Genomic DNA, 17,966 nt, shown 5'->3' on the forward strand with positions numbered 1-17,966 from the left:
AAACTTTTTCACTAGGAGGGTGGTGAAACACTGGAATGCGTTACCTAGGGAGGTGGTAGAATCTCCTTCCTTAGAAGTTTTTAAGGTCAGGCTTGACAAAGCCCTGGCTGGGATGATTTAACTGGGAATTGGTCCTGCTTCGAGCAGGGGGTTGGACTAGATGACCTTCTGGGGTCCCTTCCAACCCTGATATTCTATGAATTGCAGGACTATTATTGAAATAAACCTCAGCAATGTCAAAAATGACAATGTTTTTTGTCTAAATGTTTGCTTTAAAAGGAAAGTTTGCCTACAGTGCAGAGTGCTGTGCCTGCTCAGTGTCCTGCTGAGGTGGTAATTGGAGTGTAGATCAAGGCATGCAGATTCTTCACTGCTGGGCCCTGTGTGCAGTTGTTTACAGCTGTGCACAGTGGATGGGAACTGATACCCTTCCAAATAAGTAACATTTTAAACCCGGTTTGCACAGGTGCAAATGACTCTACAAGATAGTGGGAATGGAGGCCTGGGGCATATATGGGGATAAAAGCCCTGCGGCACAGCTGTGGCTGGCCCGGGCTTGTGGAGTTCAGGTTGCAGGGTTAAAAATTGCTGTGTAGATGCTCAGAGTGGAGCCCGAGCTCTGGGACCCTCCATCCTCCCAGACCTCTGGCTCCAACCTGAGCTCGAAGATCTATACAGCAATTTTTGAGCCCCACGAGCCCAAGTCAGCTGGGTCAGCTGGCTTTTTTATCTCCGTGTAGACGTACCATGTGAGTCTTCATATTGTATTCATTGGATTAGGTTGATTCTGTCCACCTTACTAAAAAGGTTCTTCCAATTGCCAAGATCCTAAGTTCCCTTTTGTAGTGACAACTTTTCATTATATTGCAGAGTCTGGATTTATAAAGACTTGCAGTTATTTTTAATCCCTTAATTTTTTCTGAAAATGAAGTCGTGGTTTTGAAGAAAAGATGTACTATTTAGAATCTTAAAAATCACAAATGTATATAGAAATGGCTCCAACCTTTTGTATGTCACTTATCATCCTAGCTAGTGTGAGGGGGATGTAAACCACATACAGGCCATGAAGAGGTTAACTAGAGCTTTCTTGCTCTAGTTAATGCCATTAACATCACCTGGAAAGCAGGTGGTAGGCTGAGGGGAAATTAAAGCAAGGAGCACAGGGCAGTCAAACAGAGAAGGCCCTGGACTGAGGGGAAAGGACTGGCAAGAACCAAGGATAAAGGTATTGAGAGAAACAGCAGGAGAGCATTACTCCTATGGTGGGCCCTAGGAAGAGGAGGCAAGAAGTGAGGGGAGCAGCCGTGCAAGTCAGCATCCTGAGAATAGGATGGATGACCAAAAGGAATAGGAAGAGAGACTGAAATCTCAAGCCCTGCAAGTGTGGGAGTGGTTTGGATGGTGGTGTAAGCACTGATAAAAAAGACATAAGTGTTAGTGCCAAGTACACCACTACAGAAGTACTTAAGTCCAAGTATGCTGTGGAAATAGTACGTATGTATTTACAAGTTAAAGTATAGGTCTAAGCGTGAGTACTTTCAACTCCTGTATTCCCTGCAATCGTCAATATGTGGACAACTAGCTAAGTTATATAAGCACATAGTGGAAGAGAAAGAAAAAGAGGAACAATGAAACTTTATTCATATGCAGAAGTAAACCTGGAATAACAATGAAAAAAATCTCTCAATTGTAAATACATTTATAAATTTCCTTTCCATTTTATATATGTAATGATATTATGTACAGATAGCATCATTCCATAAAATGGATATTTCAGTAACAGCAACCATATCATTCTGAAGATGATTCTTTTCCGGGAGTCTCCCTGCTGCTGGTGGACTAGGAAGCGAATCTCCCCACTGCTGGTTGCAGTGACCAATCAGAAGTGAAGGGGGCAGAGCCTGCAACAGCAGGGCCAACAGAAAAAAGCCCTGGCAGGTGGAACTCAGGGCCTAGACAAGCCAGGAGAACGTGTTTTGGGGGTCAACCAGTATCTGGGACAAGGGGGAGGCATATGATTGTTCCCAAAAAATATTTTGAAAAGTACTTACAGATTTAAAAAAAGTTACTTAAAACTAGGATTATCAATTAATTGCTGTTAATGCATGCGATTAATGCAAAACAAATTAACTAGATTAACTAGAAAAACAAAATTTGCTATTTTTCACAATTTTAATTGCACTGTTAATAATAAATATCAATTCAACTTTATTATAAATATTTTTGGATGTTTTTCTACATTTTCAAATATTGATTTCAATTATAACACAGAATACAAAGTGTACAGTGCTCACTTAATGTTGTTTTTGTTACAAATATTTGCCCTGTAAAAAAGATAAATAGTATTTTTCAATTCACCTCATACAAATCCACTCAGTCCTACTTCTTGTTCAGCTAATCGCTAAGACAAACAAGTTTGTTTACATTTCTGGGAGATAATGCTGCCTGCTTCTTATTTACAATGTCACCTGAAAGTGAGAACAGGCGTTCACATGGCACTGTTGTAGCCGGCGTTGCAAGGTATTTATGTGCCAGATATGGTAAACATTTGTATGGCCCTTCATGCTTTGGCTTGTAGGTGCTAAAATTTTAATTGTTTTATTTTTGAGTGCAGTTATGTAAAAATAATAATTCTACATCTGTATGTTGCACTTTCACAATAAAGAGATTGCACTTAAGTATGTGTATGGGGGACTGTCCAGATATTAGGGCGGGGTGGCCAACCTGTGGCTCCAGAGCCACATGCGGCTCTTCAGAAGTTAACATGCGGCTCCTTGTATAGGCACCGACTCCGGGGCTGGAGCTATAGGTGCCAACTTTCCAATGTGCTGGGGGGTGCTCATTGCTCAACCCCTGGCTCTGCCACAGGCCCTGTCCCCTCCCCTGAGCCTCCTGCATGCCACGAAACAGCTGACCGAGAGGTGCGGGGAGGGAGGGGGAGGCGCTGATCGGCAGGACTGCTGGTGGGTGGGAGGTTCTGGGAGCAGGGCAGCGGGGTGGGGGTGCTGATGGGGGGCTGCTGACATATTACATATAACACCATTCTGGCCACTATGGATGTAGAAGCCCTCTACACCAACATTCCACACAAAGATGGACTACAAACCGTCAAGAACACTATCCCCGATAATGTCATGGCTAACCTGGTGGTTGAACTTTGTGACTTTGTCCTTACCCATAACTATTTTACATTTGGGGACAATGTATACCTTCAAATCAGCGGCACTGCTATGGGTACCCGCATGACCCCACAGCATGCCAACATTTTTATGGCTGACTTAGAACAACGCTTCCTCAGCTCTTGTCCCCTAACGCCCCTACTCTACTTGCGCTATATTGATGACATCTTCATCATCTGGACCCATGGAAAAGAAGCCCTTGAGGAATTCCACCATGATTTCAACAATTTCCATCCCACCATCAACCTCAGCCTGGTCCAGTCCACACAAGAGATCCACTTCCTGGACACTACAGTGCTAATAAACGATGGTCACATAAACACCACCCTATACCGGAAACCTACTGACTGCTATTCCTACCTACATGCCTCTAGCTTTCACCCTGACCCACACCACATGATCCATTGTCTACAGCGAAGCTCTACGATATAACCACATTTGCTCCAACCCCTCAGACAAACTCCTACAAGATCTCTATCAAGCATTCTTACAACTACAATACCCACCTGCGGAAGTGAAGAAACAGATTGATAGAGCCAGAAGAGTTCCCAGAAGTCACCTACTACAGGACATGCCTAACAAAGAAAATAACAGAACTCCACTAGCTGTCAACTTCAGCCCCCAACTAAAAGCCCTCCAACGCATTATTAAAGATCTACAACCTATCCTGAAGGATGACCCAACACGCTCACAAATCTTGGGAGACAGGCCAGTCCTTGCCTACAGACAGCCCCCCAACCTGAAGCAAATACTCACCAGCAACCACATACCACACAACAGAACCACTAACCCAGGAACCTATCTTTGCAACAAAGCCGGTTGCCAACTGTGCCCACATATCTATTCAGGGGACACCATCACAGGGCCTAATAACATCAGCCGAACTATCAGAGGCTCGTTCACCTGCACATCCACCAATGTGATATATGCCATCATGTGCAAGCAATACCCCTCTGCCATGTACATTGGTCAAACTGGACAGTCTCTACGTAAAAGAATAAATGGACACAAATCAGATGTCAAGAATTATAACATTCATAAACCAATCGGAGAATACTTCACTCTTTCTGGTCATGTGATTACAGACATGAAAGTTGCGATATTACAACAAAAAAACTTCAAATCCAGACTCCAGCGAGAGACTGTTGAATTGGAATTCATTTGCAAATTGGATACAATTAACTTAGGCTTGAATAGAGATGGGGAGTGGCTAAGTCATTATGTAAGGTAACCTATTTCCCCTTGTTTCCCCCCCCCCCCCCCTTCCTCAGACGCTCTTGTTAAACCCTGGATTTGTGCTGGAAATGGCCCACCTTGATTATCATACACATTGTAAGGAGAGTGATCACTTTAGATATTACCAGCAGGGAGTGGGGTGGGGGAGGTATTTTTTCATGCTTTGTGTGTATAAAAAGATCTTCTACACTTTCCACAGTATGCATCCGATGAAGTGAGCTGTAGCTCACGAAAGCTTATGCTCAAATAAATTGGTTAGTCTCTAAGGTGCCACAAGTACTCCTTTTCTTTTTGCGAATACAGACTAACATGGCTGTTACTCTGAAACCTGACATATTACTGTGGTTCTTTGGCAATGTACATTGGTAAATTCTGGTTCCTTCTCAGGGTCAGGTTGGCCAGCCCCGTATTAGGGGCTTTGTCTTATACAGGCAACTATACATTCCCTTCCCCCCTCCAATAAAATGACCTGATTTTTCATATTTGCTATCTAGTCACCCTATCTGAGGGAGCTCTCGCTGAGACATTGGAGGCTAATGTAACCAGCAGGCTAATGCTACTAACCAATGCCTTTACCTTTGCCATCTATTCCCTCCCCTTTCCTCCCAGCTGTCATGTCCACAGCAATTTCTGTGGAAATCTCACTGTCATTATACAGAATACGATATTGGAAACAAAACTGAAGTGCCTCCTTGCTGTGTTGCCTCCACAGATGGATATATACACCCTGGTCGTACAGCACAGTATGGTACCTGTCTCTCTTCTGTCAAGAACAACACATTTCGGCTCATGTGCCATTTTCACAGCATGGACTAGCTCTAGAATTAAGTGAGGGTAGAAATGAAAACTTTCTGCTTCAAACCCACAGGCCTGTATCACTGTAACTAAAGGAGAATCTTTGGAAGTGAGAATAGTATTAGGATTTAGCTACAGGGAGGCAGGGGAATCCACTGGAGCTCTTTTGCCTTCGAACCCTTCAGCTCCTAATATTATATCAACTTGGTAGGTCGACGTGCAGAATCACAGCAGGTAACCGGGCAGGGGCCGAGAGCTCTGTAGCTTCAACTAAGCCCACAGACACCCGGTCGTCCTCCAGCTGGGCTCTATCAGCATTCCCACTGCCATCAGGCAGGGGCGTGTGCATGTGCCAGGAAGAAGATGGTGTTCCCATACACCTTGGAGGCTGCCACTATAGCTGAGGGCCCCACCACCCTTGTCAACACCCGTGCATAGGTTTCAATGTGGTGTGAGGCAGCCGCCAGGCGGCGATGGATGCCGTGGCTACTGGTGACGGTGGGGATGGGACTCTGGCTGCCATTGATGTGAAAAGAGGAGGCAGCAGCAGCAGTAGCGGATGGAGGGGCCACAGCAGGTGGCGATGTGGCAGCAGATGGGGCCACGCCCACCTGGGCAAATACCACAGGGCTGAAGAGTGAGTGTTCCCAGAGGTGGTGGGGAGGGTGCCACAGTTGATGGAGGGTCACAGCTGCCAACATGGAAGGAGTCTTCTGGGCAGCAGCCCCAGCCTCCTCCTCCAGCTGCAAGGGGAAGCCCAGCCTGGTCACAGCGTCACGGGTGTGTTCTTTACAGTAAATAAATTTTCTATTATAGTGAAGTATCCAATATGGTTGAGGGGTACCTATAAACCCATTAAAGCTGTTTGTTAGCTGTTCTGTTCATTGTTAATAAATATTTCGTAATATTTAAAAAATCCCTGTACTTCTGTTCTCCATGATTCTCTGACATTTTTATGCAAATTGAAGGGCATTTCATAAGTCTGTTACACTGAATTGTTTGGCTAAGTGAACATTGTCCCCATGGTTAACTTTTGAGGCAGGGGATTGCAGAAAGGGGTAAGGATGGTCTCATGAGTAAAGCAGCTGAATATTATGTAGGGGAATTGGATGCGGTTCAGTTTCCTGTTGCAGTATTTAGATGCCAAATGGGCAGTTCGGCATCAAAGCCCAACATTTAAGTGGCACTGAGATCCTCAAAAACCCCCATTCAGTTACCACCTAACCTGGAGATGCCTAAATTCCTTAAGTGCCTACAGCCATGGCTACACTACAACCTTATGTTGCCTCAAGTTATGTTGACATACAGCTGCTGCAGTTATTACATCACTTGTGCACATGCCTACTTGACTCCTTTTGTTGGCGGTGTGTGTATTCACCAGGAGTGCTTATATTGCTGCAGAGTGCAATGCACCATAGGTAGGTATCCCACTGTGGATCTGCCACTGTCCAGTGCACTGTCTTTTGGGAAGTTTTGTCAATGCATGATGGGGCCAAAACAAGTAATGCAGGGATGACTGGGAGCATGGGGTCAACTTCCCAGTTTGCAACTGTCTCCATCCCATAATTTTCCTGCCTTTTTTTCAAATCCCACAAACTTGCCCTCCTCACTGTTCACCATCTCTGACAGAAACATGGGTCCTCCACAGCACTGCAGTATTGTCATGAGCATTGCAAACAACCAAGGTGCATGATCCCAGAGTATTTACAGAGCCCCAAGAAGAACTGAATGAGTGGGGAGCATGACGATTCTTTGGAGGACAGATTGCTGTGGGACATTGCAAGAAACAATTCAAGGTTCTTCCTGGTGCAGCAGCAGATGGTAGAGCACCACTTCTGGCCCTGAGAAACAAGCACTGACTGGTGAGATTACATCATAATGTAGGTTTGAGATGATGAGCAGTGGCTGCAGAATTTTTGGATGCAAAAGGCTACATTCCTGGATCTGCGCACCAAGCTTGTCCCAGCTGTCCAGCGCAGGGACACCAAAATAAGAGCTGCACTGACAATGGAGAAGCAAGTGGTGCTTGCACTGTGGAAACTTCCAATGCCTGATGGAGTCCTGTCTGACCGGTAGCAATCTGGAGTTGGGAAATCCACTGTGGGGGCCATTGTGATGCAAGTGTGCAAAGTAATCACCTCCTGCTATGCAGGACTGTGATTCTCAGAAATGTGCAGGACATTGTGGCTGGAATTGTAGCAATGGGGTTCCCAAATTGTGGTGAGTGATAAACAGCATGCATATGCCTTTGGCACCAGACCACCTTGCCAGCCCACTGAGTATATCAACGGAAAGGGCTACCATATTTATGCAAGCATTGGTGGATCACTGGGGACACTTCACCGACATCAGTGTGGGCTGGTCAGAGAAGGTGCATTACGCTTGCATCTTTAAAAACACAGTGCTGTTCAGAAAGCTACAAGCAGGGACTTTCTTTCCCGACTAGTAGATTACCATTGGAAATGTTGAAATGCCAATGGTTATTTTGGGCAACCTAGCCTACCCCTTGCTCCCCTGGCTCATGAAGCCATTCACCTCGACAGCACCAAGGAATGATTCAACTACCAGCTCAGCAAGTGCAGAATGACAGTTGAGTGTGCTTTTGGTTGTTTGAAGGGTTGCTGGCATTGTTTACTCACAAGATTAGACCTTGGTGAGAAAAATATCCCAATGTTTATAGCTGCCTGCTGTGTGCTGCATAATACCTGTGAAGCAAAGAGGAGAAGTTTCCAGTAGGCTGGAGGGCGAAGGTGGAGTGGCTGTCTGCTGAATTTAGTAGCCAGATACAAGGGCTACTAAAAGGGCTCAACATGGAGCTATGTGGCTCAGGGAGGCTTTGAAAGACCATTTTAACAGTGAGCCAAAGTAGTGTGTGGTGTTGTAGTGTGCTCTCCCTGGCTTTGCTCTTTTGTGGCCTAGGAGGAATTGTGTGGTGATTGCTGTACATGTAGGAATATAACATTGTCAACGTACCTATTCATTTTGTTTGTGAATGATTCTATGAGTTGTGTGACACTAACAGTAACAGGAAATTGGTTGCATTCAGAACTGCTGAACATTCTGCAGAAAATGTGAACGAATAAAGATGAAATATCTTCAAATAGTAGAATGGCTTTCACTGGTCAGTGTATGGGAAGCTGTGAATGTCTTTAATGACCCCCAGGTGGACTGGTATGGGTAGCGCAGTGACCCTAATGCCATGTGAATGTTGGCGGGGGCAGAGGGGTGGGCACAGGGAATGTCCCTATATTGAGTTCTCAGTGGGCTGCAGAGGAAGGTGAGCCTGGGATTGTTGAATCTGCAGGTCCACCAGAGTCTGCCGCATCTGTGTTCATAGAATCATAGAATATCAGGGTTGGAAGAGACCTCAGGAGGTCACCTAGTCCAACCCCCTGCTCAAAGCAGGATCAATCCCCAATTAAATCATCCCATGTGTTTGCTGTCTGAGAAGCCCCATTATGTCCTGGTTCATCTTCCTCTCCTTTTCCTGCTGGGACTTGTAGGCCTTACTCTTCTCCACTCTTTCCTTCTCCAGGCTGTCTGCAATGTTAATCTTCCAGGCCCTGTGCTCACGGTTGGATGCAGTGTTGGCATGCAGAATTTCATTGAACCTGTCATCCCAAGTCCTCTTCTTTCTCCTCCTTACCTGGCTCAGGCGTTCCACGGGTGTGGAGGGGGAGACCCTGAAGGTGGCAGTGTCAGCAGATGAAGATAAAACGTGCAGAGGTACCATTGTCAGCATATTCAGCGGAACTTCAGGTGCTGGACTCCCTCCCCTTGCTCCACTAAAGTTGTAAGTACTACATTCTCCCTTCTGCTTGGGATTGCTTGTGCATGGTACCAGGCGTGGTTAGTGTGACCTACCTGGGGTTGGGGAAATGAGGAGGGAATAGCTCGGTTGCGTGATTCTAGTAGTATAGGGCAATGGCACTGAATACTGGCATCATTTTCCATAGGCAGTGGTGATTTTAGCTGGTATCTCACTCCTGAGGGTAACAAAGGCAGAGAGTGCACAGCTGCAGCTGGCATCCCGAAGCTGCCCGGCCCACATGCTGCTATCTTGTGTACAGCAATGGTGCCTGCTGAAGTTAGTGCTGAGTGGTGTAGGAAAGTGTCCTAGTGTGGAGGAAGAAATAAGGCAGCCCTGCCAAAAACCCTTTGGCAGAGGATTGCAGAGTACCTCCATGAAAGTTTCATTGAGAACTCTATGGAGGATTCAAAGGATGTCCCTATGTACATAATCAAATTGCTTTGTATGCCCTCCTCCTCCCCCACTCCCATCCTTAGAGGGGAATGAAAAGCAGATCGCAACTCTACCTCTCTTGGTTGCACCATTACCTCTTCTAGCATGAGAAAATTAATGCAAAGCCAAAAGATGTGTCCTGCTGCTTGGGGGGTGCCATCCCTGTAATTGAAAATATATCTACACTCTTCCCTGAGGCTCTTTCACCTGTATTGGGCTCGCTGTGCTTGACTGGTGGGACTGACTGGACTGTAGTGGAGTCAAAAACAGGTCCTGGCTCATTGAGCAGCTGGGTCCCCCGCTCACCTGTCCATCATACTCTTCCTCCTCCACTACCTCCTTCTCCTTGCTGTTCCTGGCAGGGGCCTGGGACTTGGGCTCCTTGGCGGTAGCTGTGGTGCTGTGGGGGATGATGGTGAGATCTCCACTGAGTAGATCTTTATAACAGTGGCAGGTCTGTGGCTTCGCACCAGGTCAATTGTTGGCCTCCCTGACCTTCTGGTATGCCTGATGCAGCCCCTTGGCTTTCACACAGCACTGCTGCTGGTTCCTGTCAGAGCCCTCCGCCTGCATCCCCCATGCGATCTGCTTGTAGATGTTGATGTTTCTACGGTTGGCTTGGAGCTGTGCCTGCACAGCCTCTTCTCCCCACAGGCCCGGGAGATCCAATATCTGCTGTCTACTCCAGGCAGGAGCATGTCTGGAGCATGTCGCCGGCGTGGTCAGCTGGGCAGTTGCACTCTACAATGGAGAGCTGTTAGGTGTACTCACCACGCTGAGCAATCAGGAAAAATAATGTCAAAAACTAGCACTGCTTTAAATATGAGGGGCAGGTGGGTTCACAATGGAGCCTAGAGCAGTCCATGTGAAGTATTGTGGGACAGCTGCTGGAGGACAGTTAGTGTCGATATAACCAACACAGTGCCTTGACTCACACAGGATCAGCCTAAATACATCCACCATGGCTCTATGTCACTTGAGGAGATGGTGTTACTATGCCAGTGCAAGAGGTGCTTACAGCAGTTGGAGACCAATTTTAAGTGTAGACACCTGTACAACTAGGTTGACGTGACCTAACTTTGTAGTGTAGACCAGGCCTAAGTCTCTGGCAGTAAAGTCCCCATGGATGTCTAAGGGTATATCTACACTACGGAATAAGGTTGAATTTATAGAAGTCGGTTTTTTAGAAATCGGTTTTATATATTCGAGTGTGTGTGTCCCCACAGAAAATGCTCTAAGTGCATTAAGTGCATTAACTCGGCGGAGTGCTTCCACAGTACCGAGGCTAGAGTCGACTTCCGGAGCGTTGCACTTTGGATAGCTATCCCACAGTTCCCGCAGTCTCCGCTGCCCATTGGAATTCTGTGTTGAGATCCCAATGCCTGATGGGGCTAAAACATTGTCGCGGGTGGTTCTGGGTACATATCGTCAGGCCCCCGTTCCCTCCCTCCCTCCGTGAAAGCAAGGGCAGACAATCGTTTCGCGCCTTTTTTCCTGAGTTACCTGTGCAGACACCATACCACGGCAAGCATGGAGCCCGCTCAGGTAACCGTCACCCTATGTCTCCTGGGTGCTGGCAGACGCGGTACGGCTTTGCTACACAGTAGCAGCAACCCCTTGCCTTGTGGAAGCAGACGGTACAGTACGACTGGTAGCCGTCATCGTCATGTCCGAGGTGCTCCTGGCCACGTCGGCTGGGAGCGCCTGGACAGACATGGGCGCAGGGACTTAATTTAGAGTGACTTGACCAGGTCATTCTCTTTAGTCCTGCAGTCAGTCCTCTTGAACCGTCTTTTGGTGAGCAGGCAGGCGATACGGATTGCTAGCAGTTGTACTGTACCATCTTCTGCCGGGCAGGCAAGAGATGAGGATGGCTAGCAGTCGTACTGTACCATCTTCTGCCGAGCAGCCATGAGATGTGGATGGCATGTAGTCCTTCTGCACCGTCTGCTGCCAGCCAAAGATGTAAAAGATAGATGGAGTGGATCAAAACAAGAAATAGACCAGATTTGTTTTGTACTCATTTGCTTCCCCCCCTCCCCCGTCTAGGGGACTCATTCTTCTAGGTCACACTGCAGTCACTCACAGAGAAGGTGCAGCAAGGTAAATCTAGCCATGTATCAATCAGAGGCCAGGCTAACCTTCTTGTTCCAATAAGAACAATAACTTAGGTGCACCATTTCTTATTGGAACCCTCCGTGAAGTCCTGCCTGAAATACTCCCTGATGTAAAGACACCCCCTTTGTTGATTTTAGCTCCCTGAAGCCAACCCTGTAAGCCGTGTCCTCAGTTGCCCCTTCCTCCGTCAGAGCAACGGCAAACAATCGTTCCGCGCCTTTTTTCTGTGCGGACGCCATACCAAGGCAAGCACGGAGGCCGCTCAGCTCACTTTGGCAATTAGGAGCACATTAAACACCACACGCATTATCCAACAGTATATGCAGCACCAGAACCTGGCAAAGCGATACCGGGCGAGGAGGCGACGTCAGCGCGGTCACGTGAGTGATCAGGACATGGACATAGATTTCTCTGAAAGCAGGGGCCCTGCCAATGCATGCATCATGGTGCTAATGGGGCAGGTTCATGCTGTGGAACACCGATTCTGGGCTCGGGAAACAAGCACAGACTGGTGGGTCCGCATAGTGTTGCAGGTCTGGGATGATTCCCAGTGGCTGCGAAACTTTCGCATGCGTTGGGGCACTTTCATGGAACTTTGTGACTTGCTTTCCCCTGCCCTGAGGCGCATGAATACCAAGATGAGAGCAGCCCTCACAGTTGAGAAGCGAGTGGCCATAGCCCTGTGGAAGCTTGCAACGCCAGACAGCTACCGGTCAGTTGGGAATCAATTTGGAGTGGGCAAATCTACTGTGGGGACTGCTGTGATGCAAGTAGCCCACGCAATCAAAGATCTGCTGATATCAAGGGTAGTGACCCTGGGAAATGTGCAGGTCATAGTGGATGGCTTTGCTGCAATGGGATTCCCTAACTGTGGTGGGGCCATAGACGGAACCCATATCCCTATCTTGGCACCGGAGCACCAAGCTGCCGAGTACATAAACCGCAAGGGGTACTTTTCTATAGTGTTGCAAGCTCTGGTGGATCACAAGGGACGTTTCACCAACATCAACGTGGGATGGCCGGGAAAGGTACATGACGCTTGCATCTTCAGGAACTCTGGTCTGTTTCAAAAGCTGCAGGAAGGGACTTTATTCCCAGACCAGAAAATAACTGTTGGGGATGTTGAAATGCCTATATGTATCCTTGGGGACCCAGCCTACCCCTTAATGCCATGGTTCATGAAGCCATACACAGGCAGCCTGGACAGTAGTCAGGAGCTGTTCAACTACAGGCTGAGCAAGTGCAGAATGGTGGTAGAATGTGCATTTGGACGTTTAAAGGCGTGTTGGCGCAGTTTACTGACTCGCTTAGACCTCAGCGAAACCAATATTCCCACTGTTATTACTGCTTGCTGTGCGCTCCACAATATCTGTGAGAGTAAGGGGAAGACGTTTATGGCGGCGTGGGAGGTTGAGGCAAATCGCCTGGCTGCTGGTTACGCGCAGCCAGACACCAGGGCGGTTAGAAGAGCACAGGAGGGCGCGGTACACATCAGAGAAGCTTTGAAAACCAGTTTCATGACTGGCCATGCTACGGTGTGAAAGTTCTGTTTGTTTCTCCTTGATGAAACCCCCCGCCCCTTGGTTCACTCTACTTCCCTGTAAGCTAACCACCTGCCCCTCCTCCCTTCAATCACCGCTTGCAGAGGCAATAAAGTCATTGTTGCTTCACATTCATGCATTCTTTATTCATTCATCACACAAATAGGGGGAGGACTACCAAGGTAGCCCAGGAGGGGTGGTGGAGGAGGGAAGGAAAATGTCACACAGCACTTTAAGCACAGCACTTTAAAAGTTTACAACTTGAAAATTTATTAAATGCTAGCCTTCTTTTTTTTGGGCAATCCTCTGTGGTGGAGTGGCTGGTTGGCTGGAGGCCCCCCCACCGCGTTCTTGGGCGTCTGGGTGTGGAGGCTATGGAACTTGGGGAGGAGGGCGGTTGGTTACAGAGGGGCTGCAGTGGCAGTCTGTTCTCCAGCTGCCTTTGCTGCAGCTCAACCATACACTGGAGCATACTGGTTTGGTCCTCCAGCAGCCTCAGCATTGAATCCTGCCTCCTCTCATCACGCTGCCGCCACATTTGAGCTTCAGCCCTCTCTTCAGCCCGCCACTTACTCTCTTCAGCCCGCCACTTACTCTCTTCAGCCCACCACCTCTCCTCCCGGTCATTTTGTGCTTTCCTGCACTCTGACATTATTTGCCTCCACGCATTCGTCTGTGCTCTGTCAGTGTGGGAGGACAGCATGAGCTCGGAGAACATTTCATCGCGAGTGCGTTTTTTTTTCTTTCTAAGCTTCACTAGCCTCTGGGAAGGAGAAGATCCTGTGATCATTGAAACACATGCAGCTGGTGGAGAAAAAAAAAGGGACAGCGGTATTTAAAAAGACACATTTTATAAAACAGTGGCTACACTCTTTCAGGGTAATCCTTGCTGTTAACATTACATACATAGCACATGTGCTTTCGTTACAAGGTCGCATTTTGCCTCCCCCCACCGCGTGGCTACCCCCTCAACCTTCCCCCCTCCCTGTGGCTAACAGCGGGGAACATTTCTGTTTAGCCACAGGCAAACAGCCCAGCAGGAATGGGCTCCTCTGAGTGTCCCCTGAAGAAAAGCACTCTATTTCAACCAGGTGACCATGAATTATATCTCACTCTCCTGAGGATAACACAGAGAGATAAAGAACGGATGTTGTTTGAATGCCAGCAAACATACACTGCAATGCTTTGTTCTACAATGATTTCCGAGTATGTGTTACTGGCCTGGAGTGGTAAAGTGTCCTACCATGAAGGAGGCAATAAGACTGCTCTCCCCAGAAACCTTTTGCAAAGGCTTTAGGACTACATCTAGGAGAACCGTGAATGCCAGGGCAAAGTAATCCTTTCAAATGCTTGCTTTTAAACCATGTATAGTATTTTAAAAGGTACACTCACCAGAGGTCCCTTCTCCGCCTGCTGGGTCCAGGAGGCAGCCTTGGGTGGGTTCGGGGGGTACTGGCTCCAGGTCCAGGGTGAGAAACAGTTCCTGGCTGTCGGGAAAACCGGTTTCTCCGCTTGCTTGCTGTGAGCTATCTACAACCTCCTCCTCCTCCTCATCTTCTTCGTCCCCAAAACCTGCTTCCGTATTGCCTCCATCTCCATTGAAGGTGTCAAACAACACGGCTGGGGTAGTGGTGGCTGAACCCCCTAAAATGGCATGCAGCTCATCATAGAAGCGGCATGTTTGGGGCTCTGACCCGGAGCGGCCGTTCGCCTCTCTGGTTTTCTAGTAGGCTTGCCTCAGCTCCTTCAGTTTCACGTGGCATTGCTTCGGGTCCCTGTTATGGCCTCTGTCCTTCATGCCCTGGGAGATTTTGACAAAGGTTTTGGCATTTCGAAAACTGGAACGGAGTTCTGATAGCACGGATTCCTCTCCCCAAACAGCGATCAGATCCCGTACCTCCCGTTCGGTCCATGCTGGAGCTCTTTTGCGATTCTGGGACTCCATCATGGTCACCTCTGCTGATGAGCTCTGCATGGTCACCTGCAGCTTGCCACGCTGGCCAAACAGGAAATGAGATTCAAAAGTTCGCGGTTCTTTTCCTGTCTACCTGGCCAGTGCATCTGAGTTGAGAGTGCTGTCCAGAGCGGTCACAATGGAGCACCCTGGGATAGCTCCTGGAGGCCAATACCATCGAATTGTGTCCACAGTACCCCAAATTCGAGCCAGCAAGGTCGATTTAAGCGCTAATCCACTTGTCAGGGGTGGAGTAAGGAAATTGATTTTAAGAGCCCTTTAAGTCGAAATAAAGGGCTTCATTGTGTGGACGGGTGCAGGTTTATATCGATTTAACGCTGCTAAATTCGACCTAAAGTCCTAGTGTAGACCAGGGCTTAGTTTCTGCTGGTGGGCATGCACAAAACTGCTTTAGTTCAAACACTGCCACCAAGGTTTCTCAAATTAGATATGACCCTGCTTATCTCACCTGTGGGGCACAAATCAGCACTAGGAGGGGGTGACCTGATTGGGAGTGGGGGTGGGGGTGGGTTTTTTTCCAGACTACCCAATAACCCATTGGTTTGCACACTCATTTGGAAGGTAGAAAATCCGCATTTTCCCTGCTTTGGAGCAGGGATTTGAATCCAGGTCTCCCACCTTCCAGGTGAGTGCCTGAACTCTCAGGCTACCGGGTATTTGGTGATTCCCTTTCTTAGGCACCTGATTGTCCCCATGCAGTGCAGAGGGAGCCTGGGTGCCTAACTCAGGGCTGAGGATTCCACTGGGCAGCAAAGAATCTAAAAGTTAAGGGGCAGAATTAAGGTTGCACTGGTAACCTTAATTCTGGCATTTAGTAACTTCTGAATGCTTGACTTTGCAACCTTAACATTCTTTTGATGTATATTTTAATATAGTATGATTTAAATTAGCCTCTTCAGTTACAGGAACTGAGATGGAAAATATTAAGGGCTATAAAGCTTTATGCTTTAGAATATAAGATGCCCCCTACCCCCACGCTTTCCCTGCTCCTGGTTCAGTATTGCATAGACAGCTGCATTATTTTGTGTTTTCTTGAAATATGTTCCATTGGTCACAGCTGGAGACAGCATGGATAAAAATCAATGGTTAAAATAAATGAAAACTGGATAGTGTTATTTTTATAAGCTAATGGCTATTAGCCAGGATGGGTAAGGAATGGTGTCCCTAGCTTCTGTTTGTCAGAGGGTGGAGATGGATGGCAAGAGAGAGATCACTAGATTGTTACCTGTTAGGTTCACTCCCTCTGGGGCTCCTGGCATTGGCCACTGTTGGTAGACAGGATATGGGCTGGATGGACCTTTGGTCTGACCCAGTATGGCCATTCTTATGTTCTTAAATCAATGTTATTTAACTTAAATACATTTTTTAAAAATAAACCTGTGTAACATTACATTTGAAATTATGTTAAAGCCTAACTTTATTCTAAATTTAATCTATTGAACTAATTGAAATAATAATTAAAAATCTGTATCAATGACCCCTTCTCAAGTCTGAGTGAGTTAAAGAGTGCTGCTTTTTTATAATTACATAAAGGAACAGAGGTGAAAAAAATCTTTAATGGTCAACTCAAGCTTTATAAATATGGCAGTGTCACGTAGTACAGTAAGTAGCTATATTTTTTTACTCTTTACCATGGAGCAAATGCTGGTATTTACAGCTTTCTTCATGTTAGAACTTTCTTTTCTGTTGTGCAGAAAAATGGTTTGCCTTAATTAATTTTGGTTTCAGTTTCGCTAGCAGGTGGAAAACAAGTATTTTCTTCATTTGGACTACTTCAATGTGATTGGGGGTTAAGAAAGCAGGAATGCTTGTTTTCCTCTTCCAATCTGTGAATAAAATCCAGATGGGAAGGGATGAGCTCTAGTCATTTTAAAAGCTGGAAGGACATGGGGATAGATTTTTAGGTACCTAAAGGTACAGATAGTGAAATTTTTTCAAAACACCTAAGCAGGTTAGCCACATAGAGTTAGACTCACAAAGGGACTTAGGCACCTGTCTCTTTGGATGCCTAAATCCAACATTTATGTGCTACTGACATTCATCAAAACCTCCTTTCAGCTATTGCCCAACCCGTAAGTGCCTAAGACCCCCAGGTCACCTAAGTTTCCACAAATGGGCATGTGCAAAGCTGACTAAATTCTGATGTTGCTGCACAGCTCACGTCCCTCGGTCTGCACCACTTCCCGCAGCCCCCATTGGCTGGGCACAGCGAACAGCGGCCAGTGGGAACCGCGATCAGCCGAAGCTGCAGACGCGGCAGGTAAACAAACCAGCCGGGCCCGCCAGGGGCTTTCCCTGAACAAGTGGCGTCCCAAGTTGGGGAAACACTGCCCTAGGCAATTTATTCCAGTGCTTAATTACCCTGACAGGAAGTTTTTCCTAATGTCCAATCTAAAGCACCCTTGCTGCAATTTAAGCCCATTGCTGCTTGTCCTATCTTCAGAGGTTAACAAGAACAATTTTTCCATCTTCCTCCTTATAACAACCTTTATGTACTTGAAAACTGTTATTTCTCCACTCAGTCTTCTCTTTGTTTAGTGATCAGTTTTAAATACAAACATGTTTTGATAACCTTACTTTGTTTCTTATGCATCCAGGACATTTCGTGTAGTTTTATTTAACCAATAATTTTACAATGCTGGTTTTGTGTATTTTTAATTGAATTCCAATTTCCATCTAAACGCAGCTTGGTACAAATCATGAGTAAAAAAATTATCTAGTAAGTGAAAAATACATCATCCACCACACAATAAAAATGTAGAAATGAAGAATCTGAATAAATGTATGTGAAGCTACATAAATACATGTGTATAGATATAGTTAAGGCTATGATTTTCTCACAGAGGTTGTGGAAGTCATGGATTCTTCAGGGTTCGCTG

The 17,966-nt window shown here is 46.8% G+C and overlaps 1 protein-coding gene across 3 annotated transcripts in view; it reads left to right on the forward strand.

The window, feature by feature from the left end:
• ADI1 (acireductone dioxygenase 1) overlaps positions 1-17,966 on the forward strand; it is a 41,594-nt gene that overhangs the window by 9,187 nt on the left and 14,441 nt on the right. For all 3 annotated transcript variants that reach the window (XM_073336102.2, XM_073336103.2, XM_073336106.2), the window contains exon 5: positions 8,866-9,003. In XM_073336102.2, the coding sequence (XP_073192203.1) occupies positions 8,866-9,003 (138 nt within the window). The remainder of the gene's footprint in view (positions 1-8,865; positions 9,004-17,966) is intronic.

The sequence above is a fragment of the Lepidochelys kempii genome, chromosome 3 (assembly GCF_965140285.1).
Source record: "Lepidochelys kempii isolate rLepKem1 chromosome 3, rLepKem1.hap1, whole genome shotgun sequence".
In the NCBI taxonomy this organism is placed as follows: domain Eukaryota; kingdom Metazoa; phylum Chordata; order Testudines; family Cheloniidae; genus Lepidochelys; species Lepidochelys kempii.